Source organism: Dendrobates tinctorius, unplaced genomic scaffold (assembly GCF_039654945.1).
Source record: "Dendrobates tinctorius isolate UK_male_01 unplaced genomic scaffold, ASM3965494v1 ptg000039l, whole genome shotgun sequence".
NCBI classification, from domain to species: Eukaryota; Metazoa; Chordata; class Amphibia; order Anura; family Dendrobatidae; genus Dendrobates; species Dendrobates tinctorius.
In genome coordinates this window covers 27,813,344-27,834,573 of record NW_027361707.1, presented here as the reverse complement: position 1 = coordinate 27,834,573, position 21,230 = coordinate 27,813,344, and the positions used below count along the sequence as shown (strand labels likewise).

General features: G+C 47.0%; 1 protein-coding gene across 2 annotated transcripts in view; it reads left to right on the top strand.

Moving 5' to 3' along the window:
- The window catches only part of HTT (huntingtin), a 301,306-nt gene that overhangs the window by 136,245 nt on the left and 143,831 nt on the right, over positions 1-21,230 (top strand). For both annotated transcript variants that reach the window (XM_073574569.1, XM_073574568.1), the window contains 5 exons: positions 4,199-4,344; positions 5,496-5,647; positions 5,759-5,961; positions 7,378-7,504; positions 11,882-12,003. In XM_073574569.1, the coding sequence (XP_073430670.1) occupies positions 4,199-4,344; positions 5,496-5,647; positions 5,759-5,961; positions 7,378-7,504; positions 11,882-12,003 (750 nt within the window). The remainder of the gene's footprint in view (positions 1-4,198; positions 4,345-5,495; positions 5,648-5,758; positions 5,962-7,377; positions 7,505-11,881; positions 12,004-21,230) is intronic.

The following is a 21,230-nucleotide window of genomic DNA, read 5'->3' as shown; positions in this document are numbered from 1 at the left end:
TCCACCAGGATCACTTCCAGTTCACAGCCTTGCCCTTCGGCCTTGCCACCGCCCCCAGGGAGTTCACAAAGGTCATGGCAGCCGACATGTCCATTCTGCATTCTCGGTGCATTCTCTTGGCCATACCTAGATGACCTGTTGATCAAGGGGCCGTCCTTCTAAGACTGCGCTGAGTCCATCCGCATTACGTTAGATACACTTTCTCGCCGTAAACTTGATCAAGTCTTCCCCCGTCCCAGCTCATCAAATCTCTCTCTTAGGGATGACCTTGGACACCTCCCAAGGGTTGGTGCTTCTCCCTCGAGACAAAGTCTTAGCTGTTCAACAGGGTGTCCGGGCTCTCTTGTCGCCCTCTTCCTCATTCTATCCATTTCGGTATGGGGGAAAAATGGTGGCAGCGATGGAAGCTGTTCTGTTTGCCCAGCTACATCTCCGTCCTCTGCAGCACGCACTTTTGGCAGCCTGGGACAGGAGCCAGTTCTCCCTCGATCGACGTGCCGCCTTTCCCCACGGGTCAAACAGGCGCTCCGGTGGTAGACGCTAGGCTCTTCTCTCCTCCAGGTGAAATCCTTTTTCCTGATCCATTGGCTGGTGGTCACAACCGATGCCAGACTTCTTGGCTGGGGAGCGATCTTTCGTCTCCACACGGCTCAGGGGCGTTGGTCACCTCGGAAGTCACGCCTTCCGATCAATGTCCTGGATATTCGGTTATCTCTGCTGCGGTTCCATCATCTCCTGGCGGGTTGCCCTATCCGAGTTCAAACGGACAATGCCACGGCTGTGGCTTACATCAATCATCAGTTGGGCACCCGTAGCAGCGCGGCAATGCGCGAGGTGACACACATCCTCCGCTGGGTCGAGATCAATCACTCGGTCATTTCAGCTGTTCACATCCTGGGGGTGGAAAACTGGGCCGTGGACTTCCTCAGCCGTCAAGGTCTTGCCTCGGGAGAGTAGTCTCTCCACCCAGAGGTCTTCCAGCAGATCGGCCATTGCTAGAGGACCCCGGACGTGGATCTGATGGCTTCAAGGTTAAACGCCAAGGTTCCCGAGTTCGTATTTCAGCTCCCGTACGTGTGTCCCCCCCCCCCCGTTACCGTTTCTTACAAAGGTCGCCAGGAAGATCAAGACTGAAGGGGTTCCAGTGGTCTTTGGGCATGGTGCGCAGAGTTAGTGCAACTCCTCGCCGACGTTCCCTGGTGGCTCCCGGATCGACCGGTCTTGCTCTCCCAGGGCCCGATTTGCCACCAGAACTCAGGGGCTCTGTGTTTAACGGCCTGGCCGTTGAATCCTGGATCCTAACCCAAGCTGGTTTCTCCCATGAGGTGATTACAACAATCTATCGCCGCACCTGGATGGCCTTGGTGCAGAGAGCGCCGTCGGCCCCCTCTTGTGTTCTCCATTTCTATTATTTTGAAATTTCTTCAGTCTGGCTTGGACTCAGGACTAGCGCTAAGCTCCCTCAAAGGCCAGATCTCTGCCCTGCCCGTCTTGTTTCAGCGCAGAATCTCTTCCAAACTGCAGGTGAGGACTTTCATTCAGGAGGTCTCCCACGTGGTACTGCCCTATAGAGCACCTTTGGACAAGTGGGATCTTAACCTGGTCTGAGGTATTCTGCAGGAGTCTCCCTTTGAACCGCTACAGGACGCCTCGCTAATGCACCTTTCTTTGATGGTCGCTTTCCTTGTCGTAGTAATGTCAATCCGGCGAGTGTCGGAATTGGCTGCTCTGTCCTGCCGGGCTTCCTTTCTGATTTTTCATCAAGATAAGGTGGTTCTCAGGCCGTCCCCGCCCTTCTTGCCAAGTCGTTTCCTCCTTTCACATTAATGAGGACATTGTCCTGCCCTCGTTTTGCCCGGCACTGGTACACCACGTGGAGAAGGCTCTTCACACTTTGGATCTGGTGAGGGTTCTCAAAAGGTATCATATATAGTTGAGTATAAGCTGAGGCCGCCAAATTTTGCCACAAAAAACTGGGAAAATCTATTGACTCAAGTAAAAGCCTAGGGTGGGAAATGCAGCATCTACAGTCATGGCCAAAAGTTGAGAATGACACAAATACTAATTTTTACAAAGTCTACTACTTCATTTTTTCTAATGGCAATTTGCATATACTCCAGAATGTTATAAAGAGTGATCAGCTTAACCGCAATTACTTGCAAAGTCAATATTTGCCTAGAAAATTAACTTTATCCCCCAAAACACATTTCAACATCATTGCAGCCCTGCCTTAAAAGGACCAGCTAACATCGTTTCAGTGATTGCTCCATTAACACAGGTGTGGGTGTTGATGAGGACAGGCTGGAGATCAATCTGTCATGATTAAGTAAGAATGACACCACTGGACCCTTTAAAAAGAGGCTGGTGCTTGGCATCATTGTTTCTCTTCTGTTAACCATGGTTATCTCTAAAAAAAACACGTGCAGTCATCATTGCACTGCACAAAAATGGCCTAACAGGGAAGCGTATCGCAGCTAGAAAGATTGCACCTCAGTCAACAATCTATCGCATCATCAAGAACTTCAAGGAGAGAGGTTCCCTTGTTGCCAAAAAGGCTCCAGGGCGCCCAAGAAAGACCAGCAAGCGCCAGGACCGTCTCTTAAAAGTGTTTCAGCTGCGGGATCGGGCTACCAGCAGTGCAGAGCTTGCTCAGGAATGGCAGCAGGCAGGTGTGAGTGCATCTGCACGCACTGTGAGGCGGAGACTCTTGGAGCAAGGCCTGGTCTCAAGGAGGGCAGCAAAGAAGCCACTTCTCTCCAGGAAAAGCATCATGGACAGACTGATATTCTGCAAGAGATACAGGGAGTGGACTGCTGAGGACTGGGGTAAAGTCATTTTCTCTGATGACTCCCCTTTTCGATTGTTTGGGACATCTGGAAAACGGCTTATTCGGAGAAGACCAGGTGAGCGCTACCACCAGTCTTGTCTCATGCCAACTGTCAAGCATCCTGAAACCATTCATGTGTGGGGTGGCTCCTCAGCCAAGGGAATGGGCTCTCTCTCAGTCTTGCCTAAAAACACAGCCATGAATAAAGAATGGTACCAGAATGTCCTCCAAGAGCAACTTCTCCCAACCGTCCAAGAGCAGTTTGGCGATCAACAATGTCTTTTTCAACATGATGGAGCACCTTGCCATAAAGCAAAGGTGATAACTAAATGGCTCAGGGAACAAAACATAGAGATTTTGGGACCATGGCCTGGAAACTCCCCAGATCTTAATTCCATTGAGAACTTGTGGTCAATCATCAAGAGACGGGTGGACAAACAAAAACCTTCAAATTCAGACAAAATAAAAGCATTGATTTTGCAAGAATGGACTGCTATCAGTCAGGATTTGATCCAGAAGTTGATTGAGAGCATGCCAGGGAGAATTGCTGAGGTCCTGAAGAAGAAGGGTCAACACTGCAAATATTGACTTGCTGCATTAACTCATTCTAACTGTCAATATAACCTTTTGCTACTCATAATATGATTGCAATTATATTTCTGTATGTGATAAAAACATCTGACAAACACACATAAAATCCAGAGGGCAGCAGATCATGTGAAAATATAAGATTTGTGTTATTCTCTAAACTTTTGGCCATGACTGTAATAGTAAATTTCAAAAATAAAAATAGGTACCAATAAAAGTAAAATTAATTGAGACATCAGTAGGTTAAATGTTTTTGAATATCCATGTTCAATCAGGAGCCCCATATAATGCTCCATACAGTTCACTTACCACGTCATCGCGCCCTCTGACCTAAACATCACAGCCAGACGACGCGGAAGACAGAGCGGCGCGGCGGTGGAATGGGGACAGGTGAATATCGCATGGCTCCTCCGTCCTCCCCTTTCATACTCACCCCCTCTTGGCGCTACATGCAACAACCACTGTGCGATTAGACAGGTCACAAATACACTCTTCACGATGCTGCAAACGGACCAAAGTGTCGCTGAAGCCAGAAGAAGATGACAATATGTGAGTTTGTTACTTGACACTTATACACATGATCCCTAATACAGAGGGGAAAAAAAAGATCGCTGGGCTAGGGGGTTTAATGAAGTCCTTTGCAAAAAAGCCATTTTAATGAAGAAAAAACAATGAAGGTAGTTGGATTCCTGTTTGATCCTGGCATTATATGGGGAACCAGATTAGTTTGAAAATTGTTATAGATCACACACAATTCACTTTGATTTTTATTTTCCTTTTTAGTTTGGTTGCTGTGAAGCTTTATGTCTGTTGTCGACGGCGTACCCAGTGTGTACGTGGAGCGTTGGCTGGCATTGTGGGTACATTATTTCCTCCGGGGCACAGGCCTCACGCATCCAACTGTACAAGAACAGAGGAAGGTCCTTCAGGTAACTAAGCCCCTGGGGAATAAAGTGCAGGTCTGTACTGAAATTGACAGATCAGGTCATTAGTAGTGATGAGCGAATGTGCTCGGATAGGATGTTATCTGAGCATGCTCGGGTGTTAACAGAGTATGTTCGGCATGCTCGTAAAATATGTTTAATTTCCCGTGGCTCGTGGCTGTTCAACAGCCGCAACACATGCAGGAATTTCCTGTTTGTTAGACAATCCCTGCATGTTTTGCAGCTGTCGAACAGCCCCGAGACATGGAGGAGCGGGGACTCTAACATATTATTTGAGCACGCCAAAAATACTGTTGGCACACAAGCATGCTGAGAAAACAGCACCTTATCTGAGCATGTTCACTCATCACCCGTCATTAGGTTTCTGTATTGTCTAAAATTTGCAGGGGACCTGCCATATTATTAACGTAGGTTCATATACTGTAAAAGTGCCATAAAGAAGAGTTTTCCATATTGCCTTTTTGTCCCTTATTTTTTTCTTTTCTAAGCCCAGCTTGTGGCCGTAAAATCTTTCTTCATTGGGGAACATAGCACCCACCCTTGGTTGCCTGGTCGGACATTTATTTTATTTTTTTTCTCCTTTTTTTATGCATTTTGTTTCATTTTTTATGCTTTAGTTCTACTTTTTCACTAACTGAGGAGTTTTGTTGCTAGCAGGTGAGATATAGTCTGCAGAAGAGCAAACTTTTTTTGTTAAGGCTTTTTTCTTTCACACCACATGGAATGTTTTATCCTATTCTTCTTAAAAAATAGTGGTTGTTCCTTAAATGGTAAAATAAATGGTGTCATTCAAAACTACAACACATCCTGCAAAAAAAAAAAAAAAAAAGTCCTCATGCGGCTATGTTGATGGAAAATTTTAAAAAATGATGTCTCTTGGAAGAAAGGAAGGAAAAAAACGAAAGCATAAAAGACAGTGTCTGACTCCATACAATTGTGATCAAAGAAAAAGCACTAATTTTTTTCCATCAAAATGATGGATTCCGTGACAGAACACACAATTTGCCACAAATATCCGTTGTCTGAAAATAATGACGATGAGCAGATCCTCCGTTATAACTGATGGCTGATTTTGTTGGGACCATATGGAAGTTTAGATTTGAGAGTTTCTAATCTCCTGGCTGTTTTACTTTTAGCATTTCCCAGCAGAGCCCCTCGGAGGATCATCGCAAGTGCTGCACTGCTGGCATGGCCAACATGATCTTGTCACTGCTGTCTTCTGCCTGGTTCCCCCTTGATCTCTCTGCTCACCAAGATGCATTGATCCTAACTGGAAATCTGTTGGCAGGTGAGTCTGACACGTTGCAATATTGCATTAATCCAGGGACATGCGCTCCTCTGTATGAGACAATCAGATGTTGCCTTCCTAATCCACACGGTGGTTCTTATTACTTTGCAGCTACTGCTCCTAAATCTCTGAAAAACCCATGGCCGGCCGAGGACGAAGCTAACCAGGGAACAAACAAACAAGAGGAGCCATGGCCGGCCCTTGGAGACCGCTCAATAGTTGTGATGGTGGATCAGCTCTTTGTTCACTTACTGAAGGCCATTAATATATGTGCTCACGTGATTGATGATGTGACTCCTGGACCCGTGATAAAGGTAACATTATGCTCGAAAAATAATTTGCATTACAATATATGCGTCACAATTCCAGCACTTAGTGTCCTGTGGACGCTGTGCATGACAGCTCTGTCGCACTATGGGGTCGAGAGCTGGCTGAGCTGTTGGGATTGAGAGTGGCAGCTCTACTGCTCAATCTGAGGCTAAGGCTGGAATCACAGTAGAGTATGGCATCCGATGCGAGATTGTATTGACACTCAGCTCCTGCTTTGCTGCCCGCGTGAACCTAGTGTCAGTGCACTGTGCTCTGGTCTTCTTGCATAAGAGAATCACAGCACAGGTGTGGAGGTGACTGAAAAAGTATTTTCTCGATCGGACTGCACTGGGATGACATCAGAGTGCAGTCCGATGTTTCACATGCACCCATAGACTTCTGTGGGTGCGAATGAGTCCAGTCTCACTGCCATTGTTCTCTCTTGGTACTAACCCCAGACCTGACTATCCTGTCTCACAGCAAGTCCTTAAGTAGGGACTGGCGTCGCGCAGCGTAGGGACTGGCGTCGCAGCATGTAGACTGGGTTTTAAAACCATCCACAGACGGTGGAAAAAATCTGCACAGATTAAGAAAACATGCAGCTGATTTTTTTTTTTTTATGCGGCACCCGCTCAATTTTAATGCACAGACTTAATCATTTTTTTTCTTTTTTAAGGAATGTTGGTAACTGTGTAGAAGGATTTTGCTGACGATTTTTAGAAGTGTGTGAAATCCGTAGCAAAATTTGCATGTCGTTTATTGCTGCTTGACTGTGAAATATTTTACCTCCGAGGAAAATAGAATTGGAATCTGCTCCATTTCTGTCCCTTTTATTATGATTGGGGGTGACCTGCGAAACCGAAAAATGGTTGAGTTTATAGCTGTTTCTGGATATTTAGTTGACCCTATAATTGTCTTTGTAAAATCCCCCATACAAATACGGAGCGGACTCGGGAGCTGACCCCACCCCATTCAGTGTGGTGCTGGCTGTGTTATATAGTCAACACGCAAGAGTGACTGCTGTGATTTGAGTAGTCTAACCTCGCTCACAATAGGTAGCGGCATGTAAAAGGCAGTAAACATGGTGGGCGTTTCTTCTGCCACACATAGCTTCCCCATTGACCAAATGATGGGATGCTGATGGCTTGGTCATGGTAACCGTGTTCCTACTCTAAGCCCCCCCAGGGTCTGCCATGTGACTACACCTTTGAAGCCCACCCCATGTTTCATTACACCGTAAAATGAATGGTGGTATTGAGAACTACAAGTCCTACGTTTGTAGGGTTCTGCCTATGGAAAAGGCAAAAAAATAAGTAACACCTTGGAGACATAGCAGTTTAACTGTCTTTGCTCGACCAAACACATATTGGCACATTTTTTATCTGTGGTTGTTTTTTCCCTTTCTCTTATTTTTCTTTCAGGCAACACTGCCATCTCTTACTAACCCGCCCTCTCTAAGTCCCATACGACGAAAAGGAAAAGAAAAGGAAAGCGCAGAGCAAACAGCGGTACCTTTAAGCCCAAAGAAATCCACTGATTCCACTCCAGGTACAGGAGGCAATGAAACAGTTTCACAAGTGAATTTTACGTTCTCTTTAGCCACTGAATGGACACTTCATATTCTTTCTGGTGGAATGAATAGCCAGAGGCATTGCTTCGTACAGTGCAGAGATCAAAGGTGTGTGTCATGAAGGTAGTCTCTTCAGAGAGCAAGGAACTTTAGCGCCACCTATCCTAAAATCAATATGAACCCATAAAAAAGCCTTGCCACATGACTACCGATAAAAGCCGTAACAGAGACAGGTTTCGGGGTGTTTTCCTCTTATAAGTGCAAAGCAGGAGGTTTTATTTGCCTTAGTGAGCAGCCTCTGAAAAAGGGGCTTAAGGAGAAACGTTTCTCCTTGTGGAGCCTATAAAGCCAACGTAAAGAGACTTATAGGCCATGCAATGTTCCTCTGGGAGTTTTAAACACGCCAATATCAATTTCAGAGGCAGATTTGATCATCATATGACCAGAACAGGTTTTCATCCTCTAGAACAGGGTTCCCCAACTCCAGTCCTCAAGGCCCACCAACAGATCATGTTTTCAGGATTTGCTTAGTATTGCTCAGGTGATAATTGCTTCACCTGTGCAATACAAAGGAAATCCTGAAAACATGATCTGTTGGTGGGCCTTGAGGACTGGATTTGGGGAAGCCTGCTCTAGAACAGGAGTCACCAATCTTTCTTACCTTGGATCCACATTCAGCTCTGAAAGACTGTCGCAAGCCGCAGTAAAAATCGTAGAGGCCCTTGCGTGCCTCTTTGACTCTGATTCCACAAGTATCCCCTTATAAAACAAAAAATACTTTGAAAGCCTCTTTATAATGTAGTAATGGCCTGAATGCCCCCTTATAAAGTATTAATGGGCAAAGTACTTATGCCATGAATGTCCCTTAGTGAGTGCCCCCCTTATAAAGTTGTAAAGATGTACCTCCTTATAAAGAAATTATGCCTCATATGCCTGATCTATAAACCAGTACTGACGTGAGTGCCCCCTTGTAAAATGGTAATGACACAAGTGCTTAAAAAGTAATAATGCCTTATTGATCCTTTAACAAGTAATAATGCCACCGGAGTATGCCAATACAGTTTTGTCTGAGGTGACAGCTGGGAGCCACACATGGGGGGGGTGGGGCCGTGAGCCACAGGTTGGGAACCACTCTTCAAGAATGAGGGTTATTTTTCAATGACAGTATATCTAATATATAAAGCTCAATGTGTGTGTGTATGTCCGGGATTGACATCTGCACCGTCGCAGCTACAGCCACACGTCTGGACCCCGAGAGTGTCCTAGGCTATGTTGTGAGGCGACATTTTAACCCCGCGCGTTCCAATTCACCAAACAATTTTGCCCCTATCTACATAATGGGGAAAAAGTGTGTGTATCAAGCCCCGCCCTTCATTATGATGTCATAATGGTTGCCATGGCGACGCTGATGTCGTCATAGGTTGTAAGCCCCACCCTTCATTATGATGTCATAATGGTTGCCATGGCGACGCTGATGTCATCATAGGTTGTAAGCCCCGCCCTTCATTATGATGTCATAATAGTTGCCATGGCGACGCTAATGTCATAATAGGTAGCAGTGGCGAAGATGCTGTCACAATGGTTGTCATGGTGACGATGTCTTAATAGGTTGCAATGGTGACGGTTATGTCAGAACGGTTGCCATGGTGATGATGATGTCATAATGGGTATATGGGCACGGGACTATGGGATGGCGGATATGTATGATGGGTATATGGGCACGGGACTATGGGATGGCGGATATGTATGATGGGTATATGGGCACGGGACTATGGGATGGCGGATATGTATGATGGGTATATGGGCACGGGACTATGGGATGGCGGATATGTATGATGGGTATATGGGCACGGGACTATGGGATGGAGAATATGTATGATGGCTATATGGGCATGGGACTATGAGAGGAAGGATGGGTATATGGGCACGGGACTATGGGATGGAGAATATGTATGATGGGTATATGGGCATGGGACTATGGGATGGAGAATATGTACAGTTGTGGCCAAAAGTATTGACACCCCTGCAATTCTGTCAGATAATACTCAGTTTCCTGAAAATGATTGCAAACATAAATTCTTTGGTGGTATTATCTTCATTTAATTTGTCTTAAATGAAAAAAACACAAAAGAGAATGAAGCAAAAAGCAAAACATTGATCATTTCACACAAAACTCCAAAAATGGGCCAGACAAAAGTATTGGCACCCTCAGCCTAATACTTGGTTGCACAACCTTAAGCCAAAATAACTGCGACCAACCGCTTCCGTTAACCATCAATGAGTTTCTTACAATGCTCTGCTGGAATTTTAGACCATTCTTCTTTGGCAAACTGCTCCAGGTCCCTGATATTTGAAGGGTGCCTTCTCCAAACTGCCATTTTTAGATCTCTCCACACGTGTTCTATGGGATTCAGGTCTGGACTCATTGCTGGCCACCTTAGAAGTCTCCAGTGCTTTCTCTCAAACCATTTTCTAGTGCTTTTTGAAGTGTGTTTTGGGTCATTGTCCTGCTGGAAGACCCATGACCTCTGAGGGAGACCCAGCTTTCTCACATTGGGCCCTACATTATGCTGCAAAATGTGTTGGTAGTGCTTTTTGAAGTGTGTTTTGGGTCATTGTCCTGCTGGAAGACCCATGACTTCTGAGGGAGACCCAGCTTTCTCGCATCGGGCCCTACATTATGCTGCAAAATTTGTTGGTAGTCTTCAGACTTCATAATGCCATGCACACGGTCAAGCAGTCCAGTGCCAGAGGCAGCAAAGCAACCCCAAAACATTAGGGAACCTCCGCCATGTTTGACTGTAGGGGACCGTGTTCTTTTCTTTGAATGCCTCTTTTTTTCTCCTGTAAACTCTATGTTGATGCCTTTGCCCAAAAAGCTCTACTTTTGTCTCATCTGACCACAGAACATTCTTCCAAAACGTTTTAGGCTTTTTCAGGTAAGTTTTGGCAAACTCCAGCCTGGCTTTTTTATGTCTCGGGGTAAGAAGTGGGGTCTTCCTGGGTCTCCTACCATACAGTCCCTTTTCATTCAGATGCCGACGGATAGTACGGGTTGACACTGTTGTACCCTCGGACTGCAGAGCAGCATGAACTTGTTTGGATGTTAGTCGAGGTTCTTTATCCAACATCCGCACAATCTTGCGTTGAAATCTCTTATCAATTTTTCTTTTCCGTCCACATCTAGGGAGGTTAGCCACAGTGCCATGGGCTTTAAAATTCTTGATGACACTGCGCACGGTAGACACAGGAACATTCAGGTCTTTGGAGATGGACTTGTAGCCTTGAGATTGCTCATGCTTCCTCACAATTTGGTTTCTCAAGTCCTCAGACAGTTCTTTGGTCTTCTTTCTTTTCTCCATGCTCAATGTGGTACACACAAGGACACAGGACAGAGGTTGAGTCAACTTTAATCCATGTCAACTGGCTGCAAGTGTGATTTAGTTATTGCCAACACCTGTTAGATGACACAGGTAAGTTACAGGTGCTGTTAATTACACAAATTAGAGAAGCATCACATGATTTTTCTAACAGTGCCAATACTTTTGTCCACCCTCTTTTTTTTATGTTTGGTGTGGAATTATATCCAATTTGGCTTTAGGACAATTCTTTTTGTGTTTTTTCATTTAAGACAAATTAAATGACGATAATAATACCAAAGAATTTGTGTTTGCAATCATTTTCAGGAAACTGAGTATTATCTGACAGAATTGTAGGGGTGTGAGTACTTTTGGCCACAACTGTATGATAGGTATATGGGCATGGGACTATGGGATGGAGGATGTGTGATGGGTATATGGGCACTCGACTATGGGATGGAGGATATGTATGATGGGTATATGGACACGGGACTATGGGATGGAGGATAATTATAATTTGTTATAACTAACCACAGTTAGTTACTATGCCCGGGCAGCGCCGGGCTCTTCAGCTAGTTGTTATATACATTAGGAAATGTTGAAGCTTTTCATTATGCAGTCGCACATTGATATGTGGAGGTCCACCTGCACATGCGACTATATGATCATTAGAATGGAGGGGCAGCAGTTTGTTAATGGAGTTTCCCTATAACAAAAAACAATCATCTATCCTTATAGTCTGGTAAGTGCCCGATAGGGTTGGGGGGCTTTAAGCAGTAGGGCTCATTCGCTATCACTGACTAGGGGACTGACTAAGATATGTTAGGTGAAAAGTATTGATTATGGTAAAAACCCCTGTAAGATTTTTTTTGACCTGGCAATGAGCAACTGTCTGTTGGAATATGTTGGAAAATGGAGCCAAGCTAAAAAAAAAAATAAAAAAAAAATTGGAAACTGTTTATGGCAGTGTTTTTCCCTTTTCTTCCTTTATTTAAGCTTCTAGGCAGACAGATGCTTCAGGTCCAGCACAAGCAAGCAAATCTCTTGGTAGCTTCTACCATCTTCCATCATATCTAAAACTCTATGATGTATTGAAAGCTACATATGCCAACTACAAGGTATGTAATTATCAGATGTAAAGTATACTGACGTTTCCAAAACCTGTTACCAAGCATATGAATGCCTAGGTAAAATAACAGAATACAGATAATATACATCAAACATTTTACATATGACTATACTGCCTGTATAATGTGGAACTTGAAGGTGTGAGGCAGCTTTAGCTTGTGTGCCCTTACTCCTACTTGTGATAGCTTTCTCCCTGTCACCTCTTACAAGCAGGAGACAGACAGACAGATTAAAGCTGAATCTCAGATATTTATAACTGCAGCTAACCTTTATTTGGACTCGCCTAGTGCTCTTATATAAGGCAAATAGTATACCTGCAGCTGCTCTCAATACATAGAGGGGTTTAGATAGTAAGAAGGATCGGTTGTAGCTGGGGGATAGGAGGTGTGGTAGCTGCCAGGAGGGATTTGATACATGATTATATGATCCTATTGATAACAGGAAGTCTGAGGCCGACTTCCTGTCTAAACATTAGGGCATGTACTGGACTGCTAGCCATACCTGGCCTTAATAAAAGCTCAACCCCTTAGTGACAGAGCCAGTTTGCAGCTTAATGACCAGGCCAATTTTTACAATTCTGTCCACTCTCACTTTATGAGGTTATAACTCTGGAACGCTTTAATGGATCCCTCTGATTCTGAGACTGTTTTTTCGTGACATATTGTACTTCATGTTAGTGGTAAAATTTCTTCGATATGTCTTGTGTTTATTTATGAAAAAAACAGAAATATGGCGAAAATTTTGCAATTTTAAAACTTTAAATTTTTATGCCCTTAAATCAGAGAGATGCGTCACACAAATTTCTTAATAAATAACATTTCCCACATGTCTACTTCAGCACATTTTTGGATGCAAAATGTTTTTTTTGTTAGGAAGTTAAGGGTTAAAAGTTGACCAGCGATTTCTCATTTTTACTAGAGTTGAGCGACTTTTGGTTTTTTAGGGTCGCGTTTCGTTTCGTGAAACCTGACTTTTCCAAAAGTCGGGTCGAGCAAGATCGTCCGATTATAGGGAAAAGTCGGGGTCGTCCCGAAACACGAAACCCAATGTAAGTCAATGGGGAATAAAAGTCGGCAGTGAGAGGAGGACAGGAAACACACCTACAGTGCCCATTTGAATGCCAAAAGCATCAATTCTTCTTACTTAAGCTTGTCAACCTTAATTAACTTCATAATACAAGTTACGCACTGAAAAATGGGGGTTATTTGGCTAAAGTTGTGGGGGGGGGAGGGCTGGCTGCAGGTTTTCATGTGCCCTGGGCGAAAGAGCGCCCCTTTAACACATACCACAACTCATCATGCTCCGATACGGCAGATAAATAGCGGTATAGTACAATGAAAAATACCTCACTTTTTACATCTCATGACGAGGCCCATCTATTTCTCCATACAGAATCATTGATCCCATATAATGTTTGAAACAGTATATGATGAGCTCCACATAATGCTACAGTATATGTTGGTCCCCATGGATGAAGCTCCACTGTCTTATGGGCCCAAATAATGCTCCAAACATAATGGGCCCCATTTCTAATGCTCTAGTGTATAATGGGCCCTGTAAATGCTGCTCCAGTGTCTGATGTCCACCTTTGGAATGTTCCAGTGTATGGTGGGCCCCATATATCATTCTCCAGAGTATAGTGCTCCCCAAAAATTGCTGTCCCAACATTGAAAACAATCAAATAAGTCTCCTCGCTAGGGAATCCCTGTACTTGTCTGGACAGGTGCTGTAGCTTGCTTAACAGCTCGCCAGCCGTTCTCACGCCCAGTATGGATTGCATGTGATTGCACAAAGGTTAGAAAGGGTACCGTATCCCTGGATAACATGTATGGATAGCGTACACATTCAAAATATATGTCTCAGGAGGCAGGCTCAGACGGTGTCAGGCCCAGTATGGATTGCACGTGATTGCACAAAGGTTAGAAAGGGTACCGTATCCCTGGATAACATGTATGGATAGCGTACACATTCAAAATATATGTCTCAGGAGGCAGGCTCAGATGGTGTTAGGCCCAGTATGGATTGCACGTGATTGCACAAAGGTTAGAAAGGGTACCGTAACCCTGGATAACATGTATGGATAGCGTACACATTCAAAATATATGTATCAGGAGGCAGGCTCAGACGGTGTTAGGCCCAGTATGGATTGCACGTGATTGCACAAAGGTTAGAAAGGGTACCGTATCCCCGGATAACATGTATGGATAGCGTACACATTCAAAATATATGTCTCAGGAGGCAGGCTCAGACGGTGTTAGGCCCAGTATGGATTGCACGTGATTGCACAAAGGTTAGAAAGGGTACCGTATCCCCGGATAACATGTATGGATAGCGTACACATTCAAAATATATGTCTCAGGAGGCAGGCTCAGACGGTGTCAGGCACAGTATGGATTTGACGGCCCAGATTACACAGCGGAGGAGCAGGGAGAGGTAAAGATTGCAAATGCTGGGGCCCTGCCCAAGCAAGGGGGGCCCACTCGTGGGCGTCGGTACTGGCACTGGGCCCCTCATAGTACAGCGGTGTGTCTGACGGCGGGTGTGCACCACCACCGTCAGAGACACTTGATTGCACTATGAGGGACCCAGTGCCCGCGCCCAAGAGTCGGCCTACCCACCTGTCCAGGGCAACGGCACTCGCACGGTGTCGTGCGGTAGGTGGTGACCCCGGCCATGGGGGGGAGGCAGCACAGTTAGGGAGTTTTAGAAAGTGGCATATGTTGATGTTGGACATTCAGCTGATGCAAAAGGCGAAATAGGTGAAGTACCAGGAAGAGGTGGACCAAAGCAAGCCATTTTTCTGTCACCCTATGTGTCATCAGGGGAAGGTGGGACAAAATCCTTGGAAACCCATGCGTGGTTCATTTTAATGAAGGTTAGATCATCCACATTTTGGGTTGACAGACGGGTCCTTTTTTCTGTCAGGATTGATTCAGCTGCACTGAAGACTCTTTCCGATAGCACACTTGCAGCTGGGCAAGCGAGCTCCTGTAAGGCATATTGGGCCAATTCAGGCCAGGTGTCCAGTTTAGCGGCCCAATAGTCAAAGGGGAATGACCTGTGTGGGAGAACATCGATATGGGAGGAAAAGTAGTTTGTAACCATAGTTGACAACTGCTGTCTCCTGTCACTTTCCATCGATGCAGTATTACCAGTTGTGTGAGCGGTATTTGAAAAATCAGTCCACAACATTGTCATGAAACCCCTGTCTCCAACGCCACTTCTGCTGTGTGCACCACGAACACCTCTGCCAAGCTGCCCCCGGCCCGTACGGCTCGTGTGAGAACCATCACCGCTGCTGTGTGCTGGGAATGCCTCAAGCAACCGATTTACCAGAGTTGCTTGTTTATTAGCCAATATTAGGTCAAGGTTCTCCTGTGGCATGATGTTTTGTAATTTGCCTTTATAGCGTGGATCCAGGATGCTGGCCAACCAGTAGTCGTCATCGTTCATCATTTTGGCAATGCGGGGGTCCCTTTTTAGGATCCGCAAGGCATAATCTGACATGTGGGCCAATGTTCCCGGTGTCAGTGATGCACTGCGAGTGCTGGGTGGAGGAGCACTTTCTGGCAAATCCACATCCCTCCAGTCACGCACAAACCCTGTACCAGACCTTGCCACGCCAACATTTTCACTTGCCCCACGAGATGCATCCTCCTCCCCTAAGTAATCATTCCCATCATCCTCCTCCTCCTCCTCTTCTTCCTCCACCTCGTCCAGGAGAGGTCCCTGAGCAGACAATGGCTGAATGTCATCAAGGATTCCCTCCTCCTCTTCCTCCTCATCAACATTGGCTGCAGACGCCTGCTCCTTAAGGTGCGTCAAAGTTTGCATGAGCAGACGCATAAGTGGTATGCTCATGCTTAGGATGGCGTCGTCTGCACTTACCAGCCGTGTGCATTCCTCAAAACACTGAAGGACTTTACAGAGGTCTTTCAGCTTCGACCACTGCACACCGGTCAACTCCATGTCTGCTCTCAAAGTGCCTGGCCGTGTATCCTCCCACAAATGCATTATGGCCTGCCTCTGCTCGCACAGCCGCTCCACCATGTGCAGGGTGGAGTTCCACCTTGTTGCAATGTCGATAATGAGGCGGTGGTTGGGAAGGTGGAGCAATCGCTGCAGCTTCTGCATACGAACGGAGTGTACAGGCGACCGGCGGATGTGCGCGCACAGTCTTCGCACCTTCTGGAGCAGGGCTGTTAACTCCGGATAATTTTTGAGGAAGCACTGCACCACCAGGTTCAAGGTGTGTGCCAAGCAAGGTATGTGGCTGAGTTTTGAAAGGGCTATGGCTGCCACAAAATTACGGCCGTTATCACTAACTACCTTGCCTGCCTCAAGATGTACACTGCCCAGCCATGACTCAGTTTGTCTCTTCAAGTACTCGGCCAGCACCTCGGCGGTGTGTCTGTCGCCCAAACACATCATCTGCAACACAGCCTGCTGACGCTTTCCACTAGCTGCTCGATAGGGGGACACATCGTGTGCAACAGTGGCAGCTGCAGATGGAGTGCTCGTACGACTGCGCTCTGTGGACGAGCTTTCGCTTCTGGAGGAGGAGGGTCGAACGCCTACAGCCAACTGTTTCCTATACCGTGGGCTAGGCAGCACTGTCCCACCACCGCTGTCCCCTGTGGACCCTGCATCCACCACATTAACCCAGTGCGCAGTGATGGACACGTAACGGCCCTGGCCATGCCGACTGGACCATGCATCAGTTGTGAGGTGCACCTTTCCGCTCACTGACTGCTTGAGTGCATGGACAATGCGGTCTTTCACATGATGGTGGAGGGCTGGGATGGCTTTGCGAGAGAAGAAGTGGCGACTGGGTAGGTCATAGCGTGGTACTGCATAGGCCATAAGTTCGCGGAAAGCTGTGCTTTCCACCAACCGAAAGGGCATCATCTCAAACGAGATTAGTTTGGCAATGTGGGCGTTCAAACCCAGTGTACGCGGATGAGAGACTGAGTACTTTCTTGACCTACTCATAGTGTCTGGGAGGGTGAGCTGGACTTGAGAGCTGCATATGGTGGAAGTAGCGGTGGACAGGGCGGACTGAGAGAGGGTTGATGATGGTGATGGAGTTGGTGTTCTTTCTGATGGCCTAGAATCAGTCTTTCGTTGATATAACAGTGGGATTCCCTGACTGCTGTGGTCTTGCAACGACACCTCAACATTTGCTGCTGTGCTAACCGGTGGGCTTACAGTGGGGGAAACAATGTAGCGTTGCTGACTACCTTCGTTGTGATCAGTTGCACATGTGGCACTTGAGGTTTGGTGTTGTGTCCACGCTTGCAAGTGCATGCTGGTTAAATGTCTAAGCATGCAACTGGTATTCAAATTTTTCAGATTTTTCCCTCGGCTAAAGGTCTTTGCACACTTCTTACAGATAACCTTGGCCTGATCATGAGGATTTTGTTTAAAAAAGTGCCACACTGCACTCTTCCTACTTTGGCAGACATTTTGCGGCCTAGCACGCTGTGATCTTTTGACCCTCTGGACAAGCTGTCCAGCAACTCTCTTGATGTTTGGAACCTGTCTTTGGAGTGCTCCGGGCCTGCCAGATAACAGCTGTTGCGATGTCGATGTCTGCTGTGGATGCTCCTCATCTGAGCTATTGGAAGCAGCACCCTCTTCCCCCAATGGATGCCAATCTGGACACTTGTGGATTGGCATCCATTGGACACTGGACACTTGTGGATTGTGTGAGGCCCACTGATATCTGAGCGCTATGTGACACGCTCGATGGCACAGCTGCCTGTGACCAAAGTGACGAGAGGATAATGGAGATTTTGAATCTCTGCGCACACTTTTGGACACTGGACACTTGTGGATTGTGTGAGGCCCACTGATATCTGAGCGCTATGTGACACGCTCGATGGCACAGCTGTGACCAAAGTGACGAGAGGATAATGGAGATTTTGAATCTCTGCGCACACTTTTGGACACTGGACACTTGTGGATTGTGTGAGGCCCACTGATATCTGAGCGCTATGTGACAGGCTCGATGGCACAGCTGCCTGTGACAAAAGTGACGAGAGGATAATGGAGATTTTGAATCTCTGCGCACACTTTTGGACACTGGACACTTGTGGATTGTGTGCGGCCCACTGATATCTGAGCGCTATGTGACACGCTCGATGGCACAGCTGCCTGTGACCAAAGTGACGAGAGGATAATGGAGATTTTGAATCTCTGCGCACACTTTTGGACACTGGACACTTGTGGATTGTGTGAGGCCCACTGATATCTGAGCGCTATGTGACACGCTCAATGGCACAGCTGCCTGTGACCAAAGTGACGAGAGGATAATGGAGATTTTGAATCTCTGCGCACACTTTTGGACACTGGACACTTGTGGATTGTGTGAGGCCCACTGATATCTGAGCGCTATGTGACAGGCTCGATGGCACAGCTGTGACAAAAGTGACTAGAGGATAAGGGAGATTGGATTGCTTTTAAAAAAGCAGTTTGCGGAGCAGTGGGTAAACAGCAATGCCAGCGTGTCAGGAAGCCTTAAAAGGCAGCCCAACAACCAACACCACTGATACACCACAATATAGCCTCCCCTTGCACTGCACACACAGTGACTTGTGTGTTGTGCCGGCCAAATCGCTAGCAGCAGAAGCAGTTTTTTTGTCTTCTTCCCTGCCTAACGCTCTCCCTATACTAAGATCGGCAGAAGTAAGATGGCGGTCGGCGTGCACGCCCTTTTATACCCCCTGTGACGCCCACCAAAGCAAGCCAATCACTTGCATGCCCTTCTGAAAGATGGTGGTGACCCGTGCCTAGGTCATCACGTTGCCCACAGTGTCCGTGGATCCTGATTGGCTGAAAAAGAGCGCAAAACAAACTTTTGAAACGCGACTTTGGCGCGTAAGTCGCCGACCTCGTGGCCGACCTCATCCTAGGGTCGGGTTTCGTTTCATGAAACCCGACTTTGCCAAAAGTCGGCGACTTTTGAATTTTTTCGACCCGTTTCGCTCAACTCTAATTTTTACAACAAAATTTACAAAACCATTTTTTTAGGCACCACATCATATTTAATGTAATTTTGAGGGGTGTACATGACAGAAAATACCCAAAAGTGACACCATTCTAAAAACTAGACCCCTCAAGGTGCTCAAAACCACATTCAAGAAGTTTATTAACCCTTTACGTGCTTCACAGGAACTAAAGCAATGTAGAAGGAAAAAATTAACATTTAACTTTTTTTTGCAAAAAATTTACTTCAGAACCAATTTTTTTTTATTTCCACAAGTGTTAGAGAAAATGAACCACAAAATTTGTTGTGCAATTTCTCCTGAATACGCTGATACCCCATATGTAGGGGTAAACCACTTGTTCAGCGCACGGCAGAGCTCGCAAGGGAAGGAGCCCGTTTGACTTTTTCAACGCAGAATTGACTGGAATTGAGATCGGATGCCATGTTGCGTTTGGAGAACCCCTGATGTTCCTAAACAGTGGAAACCCCCAACAAGTGACCCCATTTTGGAAACTAGACCCCTTAAAGAACTTATCTAGATGTGTGGTGAGCATTTTGAACCTTCAAGTGCTTCACAGAAGTTTATAACGTAGAGCCATGAAAATTACCGTAAAAATAAGTTTCTTTATCGCCTTATTGGGGGACACAGAATACCATGGGTGTATGCTGCTGCTGCTAGGAGGCTGACACTATGCAAAACAGGAAAATTAGCTCCTCCCCGGCAGTATACACCCACCGACAGGCACCAAGCACCTCAGTTTGTGCTTAGTGTCTGTAGGAGGCAGAACGGGATCTCCCCAGATCCGTATTTAATCTTTTTCTTTTCAGGTTTTTAAGTTGTGTTTATTAATGTTTTCCCTTTATTTTCCAGAGACAGCATCAGGAAACGGGATGTGAGTTCATCCTGCTTTTCCAATTAATGCGGCTGAGCGAGCAATGTGGTATTGCCCACATCGCAACTCTCAGGTCCGCAGGCAGGACCTTCCCCTATCACCCTCGGGTGCTATGGGCCATGGATGGGTGCCCGGTCCTAGCCGATTCCCCTCCTCATCCCTCTCCCAGGACAGGGCTGAGAGGAAGACGGCAGTCGCCAGCGGTGACGTTTCCCCTGACACTGGGATAGGAGCCGTCTTCTGCACCATACGGACTTGGTGCGGGTACTGAGGATCGTCTCTCCCAGCGGCCTGCGCTCTATCGTGGGTCCCTGCGGTCATCCTCTTCAGGGACGTCAGGTAAGCTTATCTGAATGTTCCCTTCAGCCCCGCTCTCATACATCTACCAAGGACCCATTCAACCCTGTCTGCAGCTATCACAGCCAGTACAGCGCCGTTCCTAACACGCGCCCTGCATCCCCCTCACACGCTGTCAGTGTCGGTACCTCTCTCCTCCTGTTTGAATTCCCCGCTCTCTTGGCCCAGCGCTCTGGCAAGTGCGCGCTCCTTCTGTCACGGGGGGGGTGTCCGTTGGGGGCTTCCTCGGTCAGCATTCCCGGTGCCCCCTCTCCAGCCCATCTTTTAATCTACAGGGGTATACACTGTTTCTGGGCCCCGGGCGTGCCGTCGCTAGTGAAAGCACAGGGAGCGCTTTCACTTTCATTTTCAAAAGCGGTCCTCCCCCTCCCTGCGCGCGCTTTCTTTCACGCGCTTCTCCAGCCTATCTCAGGGCTGCTTTCACTGCAGCCCTGTCAGCATGACATTAACCGCGCCCCCCTCCTCAGGTCTCAGCCAATCGCGCGGTGCAGCGGCTAGGCCCCGCCCACCGCCAGCGTCCCTTTCCTGTCTTGCTGAGCATCTTCCTCCCTCTTCCCCGGATTTTTTCCTGGGGGACACACCGCTGTTCTGTCTGCTTCTGAACCTCGGTAGGCTCGGCGCTGACTCTCCCTGACGTTGGACTTAGCTTCTCCCCCGCAGTTTCATTCAGGTAGTATTTCTACCACAGAGACTTATGCCCAACCCTCCAAGGGCCTTCAGTGCTAGACCCACCGCTATTCACTACGCCTGCGCGCGCTGCAGAAAGAAGTGGGCATCAGGTCAGTCGTCTCCCCTCTGCCCATCCTGCAGCCCTTCCTCCATGTCTGCCCCTCAGGAGCACTCCGAGTCCCGGGTGGAGACCACCCCACCCCCTGAGTGGGCCGTGGCGAAGCCTCAGTCGGTTTCTGATCTGACGAAAATGTCTCAATCGCTGGTCCAGGTCTTAGAGCGGTTACAGCAGTTATCTGCAGCCACCTGT